At 41.0% G+C, this 19,578-nt stretch overlaps 1 protein-coding gene across 1 annotated transcript in view; it reads right to left on the bottom strand.

The window, feature by feature from the left end:
• Positions 1–9,788: 9,788 nt before the first annotated feature.
• LOC134300778 (cadherin-7-like) overlaps positions 9,789–19,578 on the bottom strand; it is a 119,296-nt gene continuing 109,506 nt past the window's right edge. Inside the window, exons 11-12 of the mRNA XM_062985200.1 lie at positions 19,083–19,334; positions 9,789–10,297 (exon numbers count right to left, since the gene is read on the bottom strand). Coding sequence (XP_062841270.1) covers positions 9,789–10,297; positions 19,083–19,334 — 761 coding nt within the window. The remainder of the gene's footprint in view (positions 10,298–19,082; positions 19,335–19,578) is intronic.

Consider the following 19,578-nt stretch of genomic DNA (forward strand, 5'->3'; position numbering starts at 1 on the left):
GTTACACATGCACCTCTTTACTTTAATGCACTAGAATGAAAAGCCAGCGAGGTGCAAGTTGTGGTGAAAAAAAAAAAGAAAACCCACTGGCATACTGTTTGTCTTTTATCTTTTCTTAACCAATATAAACTGCCCTTTTGACATTTAAAGGCCCCTCTAAAGAAAAGCAGGAAAAGACGAAGACCGGTGGTAGACCTTCTGTTCTAGATTACACTCAGGTGGGAGTCCTGGCCCTAAACAAAAGTCAAACCAGACTATAATAGAGGGCAAAGCTAGGGCACTCACTTTTGGCCCTGGCAGCCACCACAAATCAAAGTCTTTTGTAGAAATGTGAAAGGAAAAGTAGTTGTGTGCATTAGATGTAAACTGGTTTTCATTGTTCACATTTGAAGGCTGGATTACAAAGGTGTCTCACACAAAGAGGACTTCTAATACATTACACATTCCAACCAGGTGTGAACCATAAAGCGTCCTGAAAAATTGACTGTCTGTCTTTGTCATCCTGCCTTTAATTTGATTTATTTTACTGCATTTCACCAAGATTATTATTATTTTTTTAATATGAAATGCCTTACAGATTGAGTTATAGTTGAGATAAGTTAGTTTGGACCGGATCTTCTCCTATAAAATATCCTCTTGGCTACTGGTGTGCAGGTTTGTGACCAAACTGTCAGAAAGAGGCTTTATAAGGGGCCCAGAGTCCTCTAGTAGAATCTGTACCTAAAGCCAATCTCAGTGCAGCTTCATTGGCATGTGCCAGAGAACACCAGAATTGGCAAGTCCACCACTGATGCCCTGTTCTCAACACAGAGGAAAGCACGTGTATCAAAGGTGAAAGTGTTTGGAGAAGCCTTGGTGAACATTGTGTTGCCTGCAACATCTAGAGTGATTGGTTTGGCAGTGGGTCAATAAAGATTTGAGAAGGTATATCCTTGGAGGGTCAGACAAACCTCCATGTAATAGCCAACGGTACCCTCACCTCTGTTAAATACCTGGATGAAATCCTCAGAGCCATTGTCTGACCGTACACTGGTGCAGTGGTGCATCCACCAACCTTCTTTTCTATCATTCATCCATCCATCCATTCATCTATCCATCTACCTATCATTCATCCATCCATCCATCTACCTACCTATCATCCATCTATCCATCCATCCATCCACCAACCTACCTATCCATCCATCCATTCATCCACTAACCTACCTATCATCCATCCATCTACCTATCATCCATCCATCCATCCATCTAGCTATCATCCATCCATCCATCCATCCATCCATCTACCTATCATTCAATCATCCATCCATCTACCTATCATTCAATCATCCATCCATCTACCTATCATTCAATCATCCATCCGTTTACCTACCTACTTATCATCCATGGTTCATTTAGTTTGTTTTACCTAAATTTGACCATAACCCTGTCCCTGTCCTGAGTATTCGAGGTAGCGATGGCAATGTAGATACTGCACATCCAAACTCAATCCTGGCCATGTCTGTGTACGTTTGTTTAGATTTAGTGTGTTTCCCTTAGGATATTCCAGTTTCTGCTGTTAATTGTTTCTAGATGTGACTAACTGTTTGAACAATGATTACATTGGCACCCAGTATTCCCACTGTGCACATTTTGTTTCAGTATAGGCTTTAAACCAAACACAAATCAGACGGTTGCTGTAAATTACAGAATTCACAGAATGAATGGCATGATTTATTTGCAACAATCCTTTAGTATTATACAGTAGTCCACAGAGCATATCAAACCTTTAGAACTTGCTCATTGGCTTCTACACAAGGTTACTACCCAGCTACGTATCTATTTTCTTTTTTTCCTCTCCCAAAGTCTCACAGTAACTCTCACTACCTGCAAGCACAGTTCATATTTACCAGTGTAGCAGAAGATGAGAAGATCTCTCCTTGCGTCAGGTTGCATCACGACACGCTGAAATGCAGCTTGTTGTACTTAAAGTTCCCGGCTGCCAACATTCACCTACTTCACTGAGAAGTTCACAAAAATGACGCAAAACTAAGCCGTTGCATCATGGCACTCAATTAGACAGAGCCGGTTCTCTGACTTGAACAGGAGGCGAGTAAATGACATGTTTTGTTTGCGTCTGCTTAAAATCTGTCATGAAACCACGACACCTGAGTCTTTATCGTGAGCAGACGTTTTGGATGTCTTTCTATACATCTTTAGCTCCTTAATTCAGCCATCAGTAAGATGACACTCGTCTGTTTAGGTAGTTACACCCAATGATTTTTTTTTTAGATCCCAACCCCAAATCAGAAAAAGTTGGGACAGTATGGAAAATGTAAATAAAAAAAAAACTGCAGTGTTCCTTACATTTACATTTACTTTTACTTTTATTTTATTGCAGACAGTTTAAACCCTCCATTCCTGCATTTCAGACCTGCAACACATTTCAAAAAAAGTTGGGACGGGGGCAATATAAGGCTAGTAATGAGATGAAAAAACTAAATAATAATGTGATTTCAAACAGTTGATTGTAATCATGGTTTGGTACAAAAGCAGCATCCAGGAAAGGCTGAGTCTTTGATGAGCAAAGATGATCAGATGATCTCCAGTTTGTCAACAAATGTGTGAGAAAATTATTGAAATGTTTAAAAACAATGAACCTCAAAGAAAGGTTATATTTCTCCCTCTACAGTGCATAATCATTAAACCATTCAAGGAATGAGGAGGAATTTCAGTGTGTAAAGGCCAAGGGCGAAAGCTTAAGCTGAACGCCCGTGATCTTCGAACCCTCAGACGGGACTGCATCAAGAACCACCACTCAACAATAGCTGATATAACCACATGGACAAACCTTTGTCGTGCACTACAATACAGAGTTACATGCACAAATGCCACCTCAAACTTTACTGTGCAAAAAAGAAGCCTTATGTTAACCATGTCCAGAAGCGGCGTCGAATTCTCTGGGCTTGGAGGCACCTAGGATGGACCATCACACAGTGGTAACATTACAAAGTGGTAAATGCTTTACTGCCCCAACTTTTTTTTGGAATGTGTTGCAGGCCTGAAATGCAGGAATGGATGTTTATTAACAAATGAAATGAAGTTGAGCAGATAAAACATGAAATATTTCAAGTTCATCCTGTCTGCAATCAAATTAAAGTCAAAGTAAATTTAGGAAACTCTCTGTCATTTTTATTATTTGCATTTTCCATGCTGTCCCAAGTTTTTCTGATTTGGGGTTGTACATAACATAAAATAAGACCGGGAGAACATGAGGGAACATAAGAAAAACACAGTAATTAAATTAAGTAATTAAAAGTAACAGTGGAGGTCAGTATCGGTAGAGGGAAGGGGTAATGCAATCAGGTAATCAGAGTAATTGGATATGACTAGATTAGGGAGAAAATATATATAAACAAATTAAGAAACACTTAAACATTCACGGCCTATTGGTTGGCATTTATTTTGCTCTTGTGCATGTTAATTTAGTCAGCTTGCATAGCAACTAGGACACCAATTTGAGGTTGTAATACTAAAAGTCTGCTCCAGTGCTCTGCTTTGTAGTGACATTTACTGGCTAAATGTCAGTAAGTAGGTAACAGTGTTCAACCCTGGTCTGTAGGATGTCTTACATCTAAAAATGCGACCAATAACGCATGACTGGTACAATTTTTTTTTCAGGGAGAGTTCTATTTCTTCACTGTAATTGGACCACAGTAGGTTCTACTCGATATTGAACCAAGACCATCTCTCACGTGATCCAGGGGCTGGTTATTTTGTCCTGCACCCGAGTGTGACTGCTGTATTCTCACTTCCCCAAAAAACTAAAATGAGAAAAACACAGGGGGGTTTAATTCAGTCGACCAGATTCTGTGTACATCAGAGTCCCCCAAGTACACCCATCACAGACGGCTCAGCGGGAGCGTCAGACCTCGTGTTCAGACCTTTCATCCGCTTCTCGTTTCAAAGCTCTGCTGAAAGGTGAAAACACAAAAAAACTATTGATTTTTTTAGCTCATATGAATTATAAGTGCGGAGCCTTTGATCAACAGTTAAAGACTATGCTTTGCGTTGCACGCTCCCACTGGAAATGAGAAAAATGCTTTCCTTTTTTTGTAACGGAACCCATGCAGCTTTACATTGACATGTTAACAGTGAATGATGCATGGCAGATGGGGAACCCCAAACATCCTAGAGATCTTTAGAAGAACTGATGTATCATTATTTTTCTTGCAGCACAAAAAATAATTAAAAGGTTTGATTAACAGCTTGAGTGGTAAGTTCTCCTCATGATAGGGTCATATTCAAGTGATAAATAATCCACACAAGGTCCATGGATTTCTTCCGAGAATAATAAGCCATAATAATAATAATAATAATAATAATAATAATAATAAAATATAATAATAATCATAACAATGGTAATAATGATAATAATAATAATATTAATAATAATAATTAAATATAATAATAATAATAATAATAATAATAATAATAATAATAATAACAATAATAACAATAATAATAATGTTAATAATAATAATAATAATGGTAATAATAATAATGGTAATAATAATAATAATAATAACAATAGTAATAATAATGCTAATCATCATCATCATACTAATAATAATAAAAACAATAACATATAATAACAATAATACTAATGCTAATAATAATAATAAAAAAATATATAATATTAATAATAACAATTATAATAATGCTAATAACAATAATAATAATAATAAAATATTATAATAATATGGCTCATGCAAATAGATATTTTGTTTACTATATATTATTTTTTCCAACTGGAGAGCAGCTGCATTGTTACTAAAAAGCATCAGCACTACTAGGTTAAGGATTTACTTTTGGTGCTGTTGGCATGTCAAACAGCAAAGCATGAGTCTTTATTCACTACAGCTATACTCGTGTTTGAACTTGATGTTTGGCATTTAAAGGAATCTGTTATGGATTTTTACACTATTTGAAGGACAGGCTGAAGAATGTGCATTCACTTACCCATTAACATCAAAAAGGGATGAGCAGTGCCAAGAAGAGCCGCTGGAGTTAGGTGCCTAGGTCTGGTTGTTCAACCACCGGTGATGAATAGGTCACTGCCCTGAGTTACAAAGCAACTGGAATTAGTTAATCTTCAATTAACCTTCGATCCCAACAATGCAACAAGTTCAAAAGATCAAAGAAATGGTGGTCAGTGTTACAGAGGCATTCAGTGGTCTGTGTGCAAACCTAATTGTGCTAGTAATAAAGAATGAATAGAAGCTTGTGGTTCTTCTCAGACTACCGCTGCGTCAACACTGTCACCATGTTTGAAGCCTTACTCCCTTGACAGGTTGAGTGGTTCTTGGTGGTTTAGTGTTCTTTAATCTATGTAATGAGTACTCCCAGCTTGCCCTGGCTACCGAAGCCAAGAAAAAAACAACATTCCTTCTAGGGGCAGAGCTTTAACAAAAGTGATACTCGCTGGGCACTGTTATGCACCTGCCACCTTTAAGTGGCTGATGGAGCAGGTGTCAGCGTGCCTACCCCAGGATTGCTGCATGGTGTGCATCAGCAATTTGTTGGTACAAGCTGCTGATACACCTGAAAATTTGAAACCTAAACCAGAGAAATGCAAGCTTCTTGTTGCCAGGTGCAGTTACTGGGCAGTGTGGTCAGTGAAAAAGATTCTGCTAAGTAGAAGGTGGTAAAGCACTGGCTCATCCCTCACACCCCTATGTTGAACTGCACGGCTGTGGTGTGGCATACTGTTACTGGTACTTTGTTCAGGGTGTACGCTCACATGGCTGGCCCCATAGACCTTAAAAAGATCACTGCAATGCTTTTGGCCAGGGTGTGGTACCAATATCAATGATGTAGTGGGTTTGGTTACCACCTGTGTTCTGGCTATCACCTAGCCTTAAAAAAAAAATATTAATATATTGCGTTTGTTCTCATTTCATTTATGCATTTTCACCCTTTTTCTCCCGATTTTAGTGCAGCCAATTAGTCTTCCACTGCTGGGGATCCCGATCGTGTCTGAAGAGGGTATATTCCCCTCCAACATGGCACAGCCCCTCGACCCCTTCTTAGTCGCCTACACTTCGGTGGATTTGCACGTGAGGCCGGATATTGCACACAGAGAGTCAAGCGCCAATCTCGCCAATGTTTCTCCACTTCTGCACAGGCACCTCGGGCTGCTAACAAGGGTCCTTACACATCGTTAAAGACCCCACTCACTTATTAGTCCGGTCTTTCCCACCCAGCAGACTGGTGGCCAATTTTGTCTCCTACAGGGCGTCCAGCCGACCAACTCTGGGAGTTCAGAATCTCAGTGCTGGTGTGCTAGTGGAATATCCTGCTGCGCCACCTGGGTGCTCGTACTGCATTTTGTTTATACTTGGTGGAGAAGCCACCAAATATTTCTGTACAAAGAAATTTAGCTTGCAATACTCAGGTTGGTTCAGAAAATTCTGGAGAGGTCAGTAGTGAATCCTGGACTTCAGTATTTTTAATTTGATCTGATTTGTTTATTTGATCTGATGATAATAATGATCAGACCACATTCTACAAGCCTTAAATGCAGAAGCTAGAAGGTTACATAATATCTTGACCAAAGCCCGTTAACATAAATGTGTCTTGCTGGAGGCAGAAGCCAAAAATTTTGCACTTTCCCCTCACCTGGGACTTTTATAGTCAACAAAAGTGACCAGTGAGCCCTCACCTTGCCCCTCTGATGATATATTCATAACATTCCATTTTTCTTCCTCACACTACACCGCACTGCCAGAGGCGGTACACTACTACAGTCTGCACACCAAAGCTGAGTTTATTTTGGTGCAAAGTAGCCTCCCACGTCTCGTTTACAACCCCAAATCAGAAAAAGTTGGGACAACATGGAAAATACAAATAATAAAAAGACAGGTGAACCTGAAATATTTCATGTTTTTTCTGCTCAACTTCATTTCATTTATTAATAAACATCCATTCCTGCATTTCAGGCCTGCAACACATTCTAAAAAAAAGTTGGGACAGAAAAGCATTTACCACTTTGTAATGCTGCCATTCCTTTTCACCAAACTAAAAAGACGTTTTGGCATCGAGGAGACCAAGTGTTTTAGTGTTTTTTTTGCTAACACGTCTTAAGATGTGCAACAGTACGGGGTCGTCGTTTCAAAACTCTCCACACATTCTCTATTGGGGACAGGTCAGGACTGCAGGCCAGTCCAGTACCCGTACCCTCTTCTTCCGCAGCCATGCCTTTGTAATGTGTGCAGCATGTGGTTTTGCATCGTCTTGTTGAAAAATGCATAACAGTCCCTGGAAAAGACGACGTCTTGAAGAGAGCACATGTTGCTCTAAGATCTCAATGTACTTTTCTGCATTAATGCTGCCATCACAGAAGTGTAAATGACCTTTGCCAAGGGCGCTGACACAGCCCCATACCGTGACAGACCCTGGCTTTTGGACTTGCTGCTGATAACAGTCTGGATGGTCCTTTTCGTCTTTGGTCCGGAGCACACGGCATCCACTTTTCCAAAACAGACCTGGAATGCTGATTCATCTGACCACAATACACATTTCCACTGTGTGATGGTCCATCCTAGATGCCTGTGAGCCCAGAGAAGTCCACGCCACTTCTGGACATGGTTAACATAAGGCTTCTTTTTTGCACAGTAAAGTTTGAAGTGGCATTTGTGCATGTAACTCTGTATTGTAGTGCTTGACAAAGGTTTGCCAAAGTAATCCCTCACCCATGTGGTTATATCAGCTATTGTTGAGTGGCGGTTCTTGATGCAGTCCTGTCTGAGGCCTTTACGCACTGAAATTCCTCCCGATTCCTTGAATCGTTTAATGATATTATGCACTGTATTTTATCATGCATTTGTTGACAAACTGGAGATTCTCTGATCATCTTTGCTCATCAAAGACTCAGCCTTTTCTGGATGCTGCTTTTGTACCAAACCATGATTACAATCACCTGTTTGAAAACGCATCATTATTTAGTTTTTTTCACCTCACCTTACTACTAGCCCAAAATTGCCCACGTGCCAACTTTTTTTGGAATGTGTTGCAGGCCTGAAAAGCAGGAATGGACGTTTATTAACAAATGAAATGAAGTTGAGCAGATAAAACATAAAATATCTCAGGTTCAAACTGTCTGCAATCAAATAAAAGTCAGTACTAAAATCATATAAAATGCAGATCAAACAAACATAGAACCAGAGAATTTCAGAAAAAAATCTGAGACTTTTACTTGAAACTTTATATTTGTTTTAAAAACTTAAGAAACAATGAATAAATATAACTGAAGTTAATGATCTGAAAGTCACTTTCCCAAAGTCTTTAGTGCTTTCCAGTTTATGATACTAAACTCAAGAATATTTAAAACAGACAAACAAAAGCACAGTTACATCTGAATACTAAACACCTTAATAAATACGTTCTATTTTCAGACCTTTATGACTGAAATGCTTGGAGATATGTAATCCTTCCTCAATCGAGGATTCAAATTTAAGTAATAAATAACAGTAAATAAAACACCAAAGCACTAGCTCCATACCGGGTTAGCTGGTAAAGATATAAAGCATTTCTGGGGTAGAATTAAGCCCAGTTTACAGTCCAGAGCTGCTTAAAAGACAGAGCAAAAGATCAGGTCCATGTCATCAGGACATGTAGTCCAATAGTCCAGTGGCACCACCGAGACAAAACTGACTCATTACTGTATATCTGTTATACACTGATTAGCCATAACATTAAAACCACCTCCTTGTTTCTACACTCACTGTCCCTTTTATCAGCTCCACTTACCATATAGGAGCACTTTGTAGTTCTACAATTACTGACTGTAGTCCATCTGTTTCTCTGCATGCTTTGTTAGCCCCCTTTCATGCTGTTCTTCAATGGTCAGGACTCTCCCAGGACCACCACAGAGCAGGTATAATTTAGGTGGTGGATCATTCTCAGCACTGCAGTGACACTGACATGGTGGTGGTGTGTTAGTGTGTGTTGTGCTAATATGAGTGGATCAGACACAGCAGCGCTGCTGGAGTTTTTAAATACCGTGTCCACTCACTGTCCACTCTACTAGACACTCCTACCCAGTTGGTCCACCTTGTAGATGTAAAGTCAGAGACGATCGCTCATCTATTGCTGTTGTTTGAGTCGGTCATCTTCTAGACCTTCATCCGTGGTCACAGGACGCTGCCCACGGGGCACTGTTGGCTGGATATTTTTGGTTGGTGGACTATTCTCAGTCCAGCAGTGACAGTGCTGTGTCTGATCCACTCATACCAGCACAACACACACTAACACACACTAACACACACCACCAAGTCAGTGTCACTGCAGTGCCACCTAAATAATATCTGCTCTGTAGTGGTCCTGGGAAAGTCCTGACCATTGAAGAACAGCATGAAAGGGGCTAACAAAGCATGCAGTGAAATAGATGGACTACAGCCAGTAATTGTAGAACTACAAAGTGCTTCTATATGGTAAGTGGAGCTGATAAAATGGACAGTGAGCATAGAAACAAGGAGGTGGTTTTAATGTTATGGCTGATCAGTGTAAATTGGAATGATAAATACACCCAAACTCAATAATTAAAAGGTGTCTACATATTTTTGGCCATATACTAAATGTAAATACATTTCATTGTAACTTTTTTAGTCATTTATTTTTCAGTCTCTCACCTGGCCTGCTGACAGGCTAGCTAACAATGCTATGCTTGTGCAACTTCCTTTGAATACCTTCTTCTGTATAAATACCTTCATCCTTCTTATTTGGCAGATATTTCAAGACAAAGGAGGCTGTCACAATAAACCACTTCCTTCCATGGCCCCATACAGGTCAGCCAGTTTTTTAAAATGTGGCCCCCAGTTAGTCAGATATTCGAAGCTCTGTTCCGAGTCGGAGTTCAGAGATTCCAGCGAGCTGAGAGATTCTGCCACGGACCCGTTGCCCTCGAAGGCGTAGGTCTGCAGCGAATCGTACGGTGGCGCCGAAGGATCCACGTCTGCCTCCGTCAGCCGTTCCCAGATGAACTCTCGAAAGAGAACATTGTCTGGAGGTGTTCTGTACGGCGGTTTGGAGGCTGTGTAGGTAAAGTACTTCGAGGTTTCCGGAGTGACATCTCGTCGGAGCTTGGGCTCGCGCATGATGTTGAGGTTGCGCAGGGCGACCATGTCGAAGGCCTCGGTGTCCTCTTCGCCTCCGCCCTCGTCGTCGTAGCGGACGATGTTCTCGCGGACGTCTCGCTCGTCCTCCAGGATCAGAGGCACCTTCCGTCTGTGCCGCACCGTCAGGATCAGCAGGATGAGGACTATGAAAACACACAGAGGCCAAACATGACATGTTAATGACAGACGTTGCTTATCTCTGTACTTTAGACTTCCAGCCTCACCTCAAGCAACCACATAAGGATTTAACAACTATAAGTATTTAATGCACAAGCAGCAAAATATCTAACACATGGTGTTTAGGAACTCCAGTCACCTGCACAGAGCCATGACCTCTAGCCCACTTTAGGAATGAACTGGAACATTAATCACTAGCCATACCTTCTTGCCGAACATGGGTAAAAAAATTCTCAGACAGACTCAAAAATCTCTTAGGTCTTAGTTTGGTGTCCACATACAATGACATTAAAACCTTGTTTCTACACTCACTGTCCATTTTATCAGCTCCACTTACCATATAGAAGCACTTTGAAGTTCTACAATTACTGACTGTAGTCCATCTATATCTCTACATACTTTTTTAGCCTGCTTTTACCCTATTCTTTAATACCCCCCCCCCCCCCCCCCCAGGACCACCACAGAGCAGGTATTATTTAGGTGGTGGATCATTCTCAGCACTGCAGTGACAATGACATGGTGGTGGTGTGTTAGTGTGTGTTGTGCTGGTATGAGTGGATCAGACACAGCAGCGCTGATGGAGCTTTTAAACACCGTGTCCACTCACTGTCCACTCTATTAGACACTCCTACCTGGTTGGTCCACCTTGTAGATGTAAAGTCAGAGACTCATCTATTGCTGCTGTTTGAGTTGGTCATCTTCTAGACCTTCATCAGTGGTCACAGGACGCTGCCCACGGGGCGCTGTTGGCTGGATATAATTTTGGTTGGTGGACTATTCTCAGTCCAGCAGTGACAGTGAAGTGTTTAAAAACTCCATCAGCGCTGCTGTGTCTGATCCACTCATACCAGCACAACACACACTAACACACCACCACCATGTCAGTGTCACTGCAGTGCTGAGAATGATCCACCACCTAAATAATACCTGCTCTGTAGTGGTCCTGTTGGGGTCCTGACCATTGAAGAACAGCATGAAAGGGGGCTAACAAAGCATGCAGAGAAACAGATGGACTAAATAACAAAAACCAAAATTCCCATCTTCTTTCCCCTCACACAATATTTTGAATTACATTCTGGTTTTTAGTGGAATAAAAGCTTTAAAGCAGATAAGACCGCTGTCCTGTATTGGAATATTCCATCCACATCAATATAATACTTCATTTGCTCTTTAACACTGCTCATGTTACCTTTCAGGCTTCATTAGCTCCATTTTTCAGTTTCTTTTACAATTTCTCACCACAAATGAGCTGTAGTTTTCCACGCCATGCTCATTTCTTCTCTGATCTTCTTTATCTGATTTATAATGATCAGTCTGGCATCTTTGTGTATCTTACTTTTTACATCTTCATTATTGCTCGTGTTCTTTTTATTGCCATGCTGCTTGAGCACCTTCCGAACATCTTCACTTTCTTTTTTTTCTTCCTACCTATAATGTTTAATACCCTCGGCATCTTTTCTGTCTCGCTACAATGTCTGGCAAGTTTCATTGTCCACCCAGCACAATTCTAATGTGCCAGGTACCAGCGTCTGATACATCTCTTGTGAAATATTTGCCTATTTTTGGTGTGCAAAAGCTTCCAGCTCTTTGAGGTTTGATGGCTTCTGCTTTAAATCTCAATGAAGGTTTTTATGGGATTTAAATCTGGATACTGAGATGGCCACCACTGGATTAAGAACAGTGCTGCTGGAGTTTTTAAATACCGTGTCCACTCACTGTCCACTCTATTAGACACTCCTACCTAGTTGGTCCACCTTGCAGATGTAAAGTCGTAGATGTAGAGACGGTCGCTCATCTATTGCTGCTGTTTGAATTGGTCATCTTCTAGACCTTCATCAGTGGTCACAGGACGCTGCCCATGGCCCGCTGTTGGCTGGATATTTTTGGTTGGTGGACTATTCTCAGTCCAGCAGTGACAGTGAGGTGTTTAAAAACTCCATCAGCGCTGCTGTGTCTGATCCACTCATACCAGCACAACACACACTAACACACCACCACCATGTCAGTGTCACTGCAGTGCTGAGAATGATCCACCATCTAAATAATACCTGCTCTGTAGTGGTCCTGGGAGACCATTGAAGATGGACTACAGTCAGTAATTGTAGAGCTACAAAGTGCTTTTTTAATTTTTAGGTTTTTGTTAACAGTAATGCAATGAAAACAAAACAAAAAAAATGGTGGTGGTGTGTTAGTGTGTGTTGTGCTGGTATGAGTGGATCAAACACAGCAGCGCTGCTGGAGATTTTAAACATCCCAGTGTCACTGCTGGACTGAGAATAGTCCACCAACCAAAAATATCCAGCCAACAGCGCCCCATGGGCAGCGTCCTGTGACCACTGATGAAGGTCTAGAATGATCCACCACCCAAATAATACCTACTCTGTAGTGGTCTTGGAAAAGTCCTGACCATTGAAGATGTACTACAGTCAGTAATTGTAGAGCTACAAAGTGCTACAAAGACCTTTGTTAATTTTAAGGTTTTTTTTAACAGTAATGCAATGAAAACAAACAAAAAAAAAATACAAAGAATGGGGTTGGAGAAATGTCACTGTTTAAAAACGACTCATATCAGCACTGGCATTTCTATTTCTGACCATAAACATATCAGCTTAAACCAAACAGAAGAAACTGTCCAAATGTCCCAATATAAAATGCTTACATAGCTGCAATTATACTTGTGTTTGCAGAAAAAATAGCACACATATTGCAAAATGAAATGGCACATTCTTACCTCGTCAGGCTTTTGTTTTGACACTTCATTCTATCTCATTAGCACATGCCACAGTAGACTGACACCGTAGTCGCCACCACATTTTTTTTTTCACCCTCCACCCCCACCTCCTCTTATATGCTGATCAGTCCAGATTCTGCATTCCTGTATTCATGTTGATTTTTCTCTCTCTGGGCTGGCGAGGTATACGGACAATGTTGCTTCATTCAGAAACTTTCCAAAATTCAGTCATCAACAAGTCATCCGAGGCATATTGAGCTGTCGAGAGATTTTTTTTTTGTTCTCCTCGCTGAGAGATTGATGGATGAGACATCATTATGCGTTTGCCAGTCAACATTCCTGATGGTTATTTTCAGACTCGGTATAAGAGTGAGAAGAATAGGACAAGAGTGGGTGAGAGATGATGATGATGATGCTAGATACGCAGAAGCATTATTTCACACGTTTTTTTACCAATATGTCAAATTCCCTCTTGCATTTTAGCTGAAGCTGTGATCACACCAGAATATAGCAGCTGGGTTTTTGCTACTTTGTTGTGAGAAGATTAAACTACATTTTGATTTTGCAGGTAAAATGAGACGTGAAAAGAAAACCAATACAGTGGGAGAAATACACTGATCAGGCATAACATTAAAACCACCTCCTTGTTTCTACACTGTCCATTTTATCAGCTCCACTTACCATATAGAAGCACAGGACCACTACAGAGCAGGTATTATTTAGGTGGTGGATCATTCTCAGCACTTCAGTGACACTGACATGGTGGTGGTGTGTTAGTGTGTGTTGTGCTGGTATGAGTGAAAAAGATGCTGCTTGAGTTTTTAAACACCTCACTGTCACTGCTGGACTGAGAATAGTCCACCAACCAAAAATATATCCAGCCAACAGTGCCTCATAGGAAGCGTCCTGTGACCACTGCTGAAGGTCTAGAAGATGACCAACTCAAACAGCAGCAATAGATGAGTCTCTGACTTTACATCTACAAGGTGGACCAACTAGGTAGGAGTGTCTAATAGAGTGGACCGTGAGTGGACACGGTATTTAAAAACTCCATCAGCGCTGCTGTGTCTGATCCACTCATACCAGCACAACACACACTAACACACCACCACCATGTCAGTGTCAGTGCAGTGCTGAGAATGATCCACCACCTAAATAATAGCTGCTCTGAAGTGGTCCTGTGGGGGTCCTGACCATTGAAGAACAGGGTGAAAGCAGGCTAAAACAGTATGTAGAGAAACAGATAGATGACCGTCAGTAATTGTAGAGCTACAAAGTGCTTCAATATGGTAAATGGAGCTGATAATATGGACAGTAAGTGTAGAAACAAGGAGGTGGTTTTAATGTTATGGCTGAACGGTGTATAAACTCACAAAAAAAACTGTGGAATAAACTAAAGTTCAGGATTTACCAGTGGGCCCAAGAATCTTTAAAATTTAAAGACTGTGTAGATAAATGAGCAAAATTCCCACCTGAACACAGTGAGAGCTTCGTTTTTTGTACATAAGCACTTTAAAGCTGCAAATGCAAAAAAAGGCTTTGGATACATCTTGTTTGAAACTTTTATCTTGTCCTTGCACAGAACTTTTGTATGAATTAGAATATTCTGATTTCTTTTGCTTTGTAAGTTTGGTATTGTGAGTCAATACCAATGTCTGGCCTACATACAGTGTATCACAAAAGTGAGTACACCCCTCACATTTCTGCAAATATTTCATTATATCTTTTCATGGGACAACACTATAGACATGAAACTTGGATATAACTTAGAGTAGTCAGTGTACAGCTTGTATAGCAGTGTAGATTTACTGTCTTCTGAAAATAACTCAACACACAGCCATTAATGTCTAAATAGCTGGCAACATAAGTGAGTACACCCCACAGTGAACATGTCCAAATTGTGCCCAAATGTGTCATTGTCCCTCCCTGGTGTCATGTGTCAAGGTCCCAGGTGTAAATGGGGAGCAGGGCTGTTAAATTTTGGGTACAATTCTCTCATACTGGCCACTGGATATTCAACATGGCACCTCATGGCAAAGAACTCTCTGAGGATGTGAGAAATAGAATTGTTGCTCTCCACAAAGATGGCCTGAGCTATAAGAAGATTGCTAACACCCTGAAACTGAGCTACAGCATGGTGGCCAAGGTCATACAGCGGTTTTCCAGGACAGGTTCCACTCGGAACAGGCTTCGCCAGGGTCGACCAAAGAAGTTGAGTCCACGTGTTCGGTGTCATATCCAGAGGTTGGCTTTAAAAAATAGACACATGAGTGCTGCCAGCATTGCTGCAGAGGTTGAAGACGTGGGAGGTCAGCCTGTCAGTGCTCAGACCATACGCCGCACACTGCATCAACTCGGTCTGCATGGTCGTCATCCCAGAAGGAAGCTGACGCACAAGAAAGCCCGCAAACAGTTTGCTGAAGACAAGCAGTCCAAGAACATGGATTACTGAAATGCCCAGTGGTCTGACGAGACCAAGATAAACTTGTTTGGCTCAGATGGTGTCCAGCATGTGTGGCGGCACCCTGGTGAGAAGTACCAAGACAACTGTATCTTGCCTACAGTCAAGCATGGTGGTGGTAGCATCATGGTCTTGGGCTGCATGAGTGTTGCTGGCACTGGGAAGCTGCAGTTCATTGAGGGAAACATGAATTCCAACATGTACTGTGACATTCTGAAACAGAGCATGATCCCCTCCCTTCGAAAACTGGATATCCAACAGGATAACGACCCCAAACACAACCTCCAAGATGACAACTGCCTTACTGAGGAAGCTGAAGGTAAAGGTGATGGACTAAACCCAATTGAGCACCTGTGGCGCATCCTCAAGTGGAAGGTGGAGGAGTTCAAGGTGTCTAACATCCACCAGCTCCGTGATGTCATCATGGAGGAGTGGAAGAGGATTTCAGTAGCAACCTGTGCAGCTCTGGTGAATTCCATGCCCAGGAGGGTTAAGGCAGTGCTGGATAATAATGGTGGTCAAACAAAATATTGACACTTTGGGCACAATTTGGACATGTTTACTGTGGGGTGTACTCACTTATGTTGCCAGCCATTTAGACATTAATGGCTGTTTGTTGAGTTATTTTCAGAAGACAGTAAATCTACACTGCTATACAAGTTGTACACTGACTACTCTAAGTTATATCCAAGTTTTATTTATATAGTGTTGTCCCATAAAAATATATAATAAAATATTTGCAGAAATGTGAGGGGTGTACTCACTTTTGTGATACACTGTACATGTGGATAGATGCATTACAATATACGGTATACACTGATCAGCCATAACATTAAAACCACCTCGTTTCTACACACATTGTACATTTTATCAGCTCCACTAACCATAAAGAGGCACTTTGTAGTTTTACAATTACTGACTGTAGTCCATCTGTTTCTCTCAATGCTTTTTTAGCCTGTTCTTTAGTTCTTTAGTTTAGTTCTTCAATGGTCAGGACCCCTACAGGACCACTACAGAGTAGGTATTATTTAGATGGTGGGTCATTCTCAGCACTGCAGTGACACTGACATGGTGGTGGTGTGTTAGTGTGTGTTGTGCTGGACACAGCAATGCTGATGGAGTTTTTAAACACCTCACTGTCACTGCTGGACTGAGAATAGTCCACCAACCAAAAATATATACAGCCAACAGCGCCCTGTAGGCAGCGTCCTGTGTCCACTGATGAAGATCTAGAAGATGACCAACTCAAACAGCAGCAATAGATGAGTGATCGTCTCAGACTTTCTACAAGATGAACCAACTAGGTAGGAGTGTCTAATAGAGTGAACAGTGAGTGGACACGATATTTAAAAACTCCACCAGCGCCGCTGTGTCTGATCCACTCACACCAGCACAACACACACTAAAACAACCACTATGTCAGCGTCACTGCAGTGCTAAGAATGACCCACCACCCAAATAATACCTGTTCTGTGGTGGTCCTGGGAGAGTCCCGACCATTGAAGAACAGCATGAAAGGGGGCTAACAAAGCATGCAGAGAAACAGATGGACTACAGTCAGTAACTGTAGAACTACAAAGTGCTTCTATATGGTAAGTGGAGCTGATAAAATGGACAGTGAGTGTAGAAACAACGAGGTGGTTTTAATGTTTTTAAAAATATAACAAAAAAAAACAATAAATGAAATATTGGAGATAGGAAAGATTGTAACACAGTACAAGGATGTTTAAGATGCAGATCACTCCGGTGGGAAGGTTAATTGGATTTTATTCATTAGTTGAGTCATAGGCAACAGAGAGCAATCCGTCATGGATCAGTACAGTGATAATAAAATGAAAACAAGGCCACAGGCTCAATTGTCCCCTGTGTGGTGACATTAAGTACAGAGCAGCCATGAATATAAAAAAATTACCTCAAGAAAATCATTTTTGCAATTGTTTTTTGTGTTTTCCAAACATATATTAATAAATATATATAGATAAGTCTATATATATATACAACCCCAAATCAAAAAAAGTTGAGACAGCATGGAAAATGCAAATGAAATAAAAATGCAGTGTTCCCTACATTTACTTTGACTTTTATTTGATTGCAGACCTGAGTTTTCAACCTGAGATATTTCATGTTTCATCTGCTCAACTTTATTTCATTTGTTAATATACCTCCATACCTGCATTTCAGACCTGCAACACATTTCAAAAAAAGTTGGGACGGGGGCAATTTAGGGCTAATAATGAGGTGAAAAAAACTAAATAATGATGAGATTCCAAACAGGTGATTGTAATCAGGGTTTGGTACAAAAGCAGCATCCAGGAAAGGCTGAGTCTTTGATGAGCAAAGATGATCAGAGGATCTCCAGTTTGTCAACAAATGCGTGAGAAAATTATTAAAATGTTTAAAAACAATGAACCTCAAAGAAAGATTGGAAGGAATTTGCATATTTCTCCCTCTACAGTGCATAATATCATTAAACCATTCAAGGAATCAGGAGGAATTTCAGTGAGTAAAGGTCAAGGACGCAAGCTTAAGCTGAACGCCTATGATCTTCGATCCCTCAGACGAGACTGCATCAAGAACCGGCACTCAACAATAGCTGATATAACCACATGGGTGAGGGATTACTTTGGCAAACCTTTGTCAAGCACTACAATACAGAGTTACATGCACAAATGCCACTTCATACTTTACTGTGCAAAAAAGAAGCCTTATGTTAACCCTGTCCAGAAGCGGCGCTGACTTCTCTAGGCTCGGAGGCATCTAGGATGGACCATCACACAGTGGAAATGTGTATTGGGGTCAGATGAATCAGCATTCCAGGTCTGTTTTTGGAACAAATGGACACTGTGTGCTCCGGACCAAAGACGAAAAGGACCATCCAGACTGTTATCAGCAACAAGTCCAAAACCCCTGGCAAAGGTCATTTACTCTTCTGTGATGGCAGCATTAATGCGGAAAAGTACATTGAGATCTTAGAGCAACATACGCTGCTTTCAAGACGACATTTTTTCCAGGGACATCCATGCATTTTTCAACAAGACGATGCAAAACCACATGCTGCCAAAACGTTTTTTCAAGTGTGGTGTGAAGGAATGGCAAGTGTGACATGAATGGAATGAAGTTGACGAGACAAAACATGAAATATCTCAGGTTCATCCTGTCTGCAATTAAATAAAAGTCAAAGTAAATGTAAGAAACTTTTATTATTTACATTTTCTATGCTGTCCCAACTTTTTCTGATTTGGGGTTGTGGAAGAATAAAAGCAGTATCTTTAAGAATAACTTTTTAAGCTTAATGCAGTGTAAAATTCCCTGAATCCACCCGCCATATGTTGAGGAAGCAAGGCTCCAGTGAAGAACTCCACATCTGTAACGTTTTATATTCCAGAGGGCATGTGCTGTGTTAGGGGGATACAAAACAGTGCTCTTAGGATGTAAGGCACTATATCAAAAAACGTCACTCTGTATTTTACCCCCACAACTTTTTTTAAAGTTTATTTTACCAAGTAAAACACTGGAGCTTTAAAACTGTGTAAGAATAAAATCAATACTACCGTCTTACCTAGTAATATCAAGATGCAGCCCAGAATGGCAAGCAGTGCCCCGGTACTGAGTCCTGCTGGTAGCGAATAAGCCACTGCCCCGCAGGCCTGAGGAACGTTGTCTCTGTCGCAGTTGCAAACCCTCACCGACAGCGTGTTAGTGCTGCTCAGTGCAGGACTCCCGCTGTCCACAATCAGCACAGGTAACTGATATACAGCCTGCTCACTCCGGAGAAATCCAGCTCGCTTGGTCAATAACGATGCCGTGTTATCTGCATGAGAAATCGAGCCCGGTCTTAGATCAGTCAAGTCGAGTCAAGGATAAGAATATACAGAAAATGCTCACATGATTTGCAATTCGCAGACAGTAAAAATACACTATATCGCCAAAAGTATTCGCTCATCTGCCTTCGCACACATATGAACTTGAGTGACGTCCCATTCTTAATCCATAGGGTTTAATATAATGTCGGCCCACACTTTGCAGCTATAACAGCTTCAACACTTTTTGACCAT

This window comes from Trichomycterus rosablanca, chromosome 23, assembly GCF_030014385.1.
Source record: "Trichomycterus rosablanca isolate fTriRos1 chromosome 23, fTriRos1.hap1, whole genome shotgun sequence".
Lineage (NCBI taxonomy): Eukaryota > Metazoa > Chordata > Actinopteri > Siluriformes > Trichomycteridae > Trichomycterus > Trichomycterus rosablanca.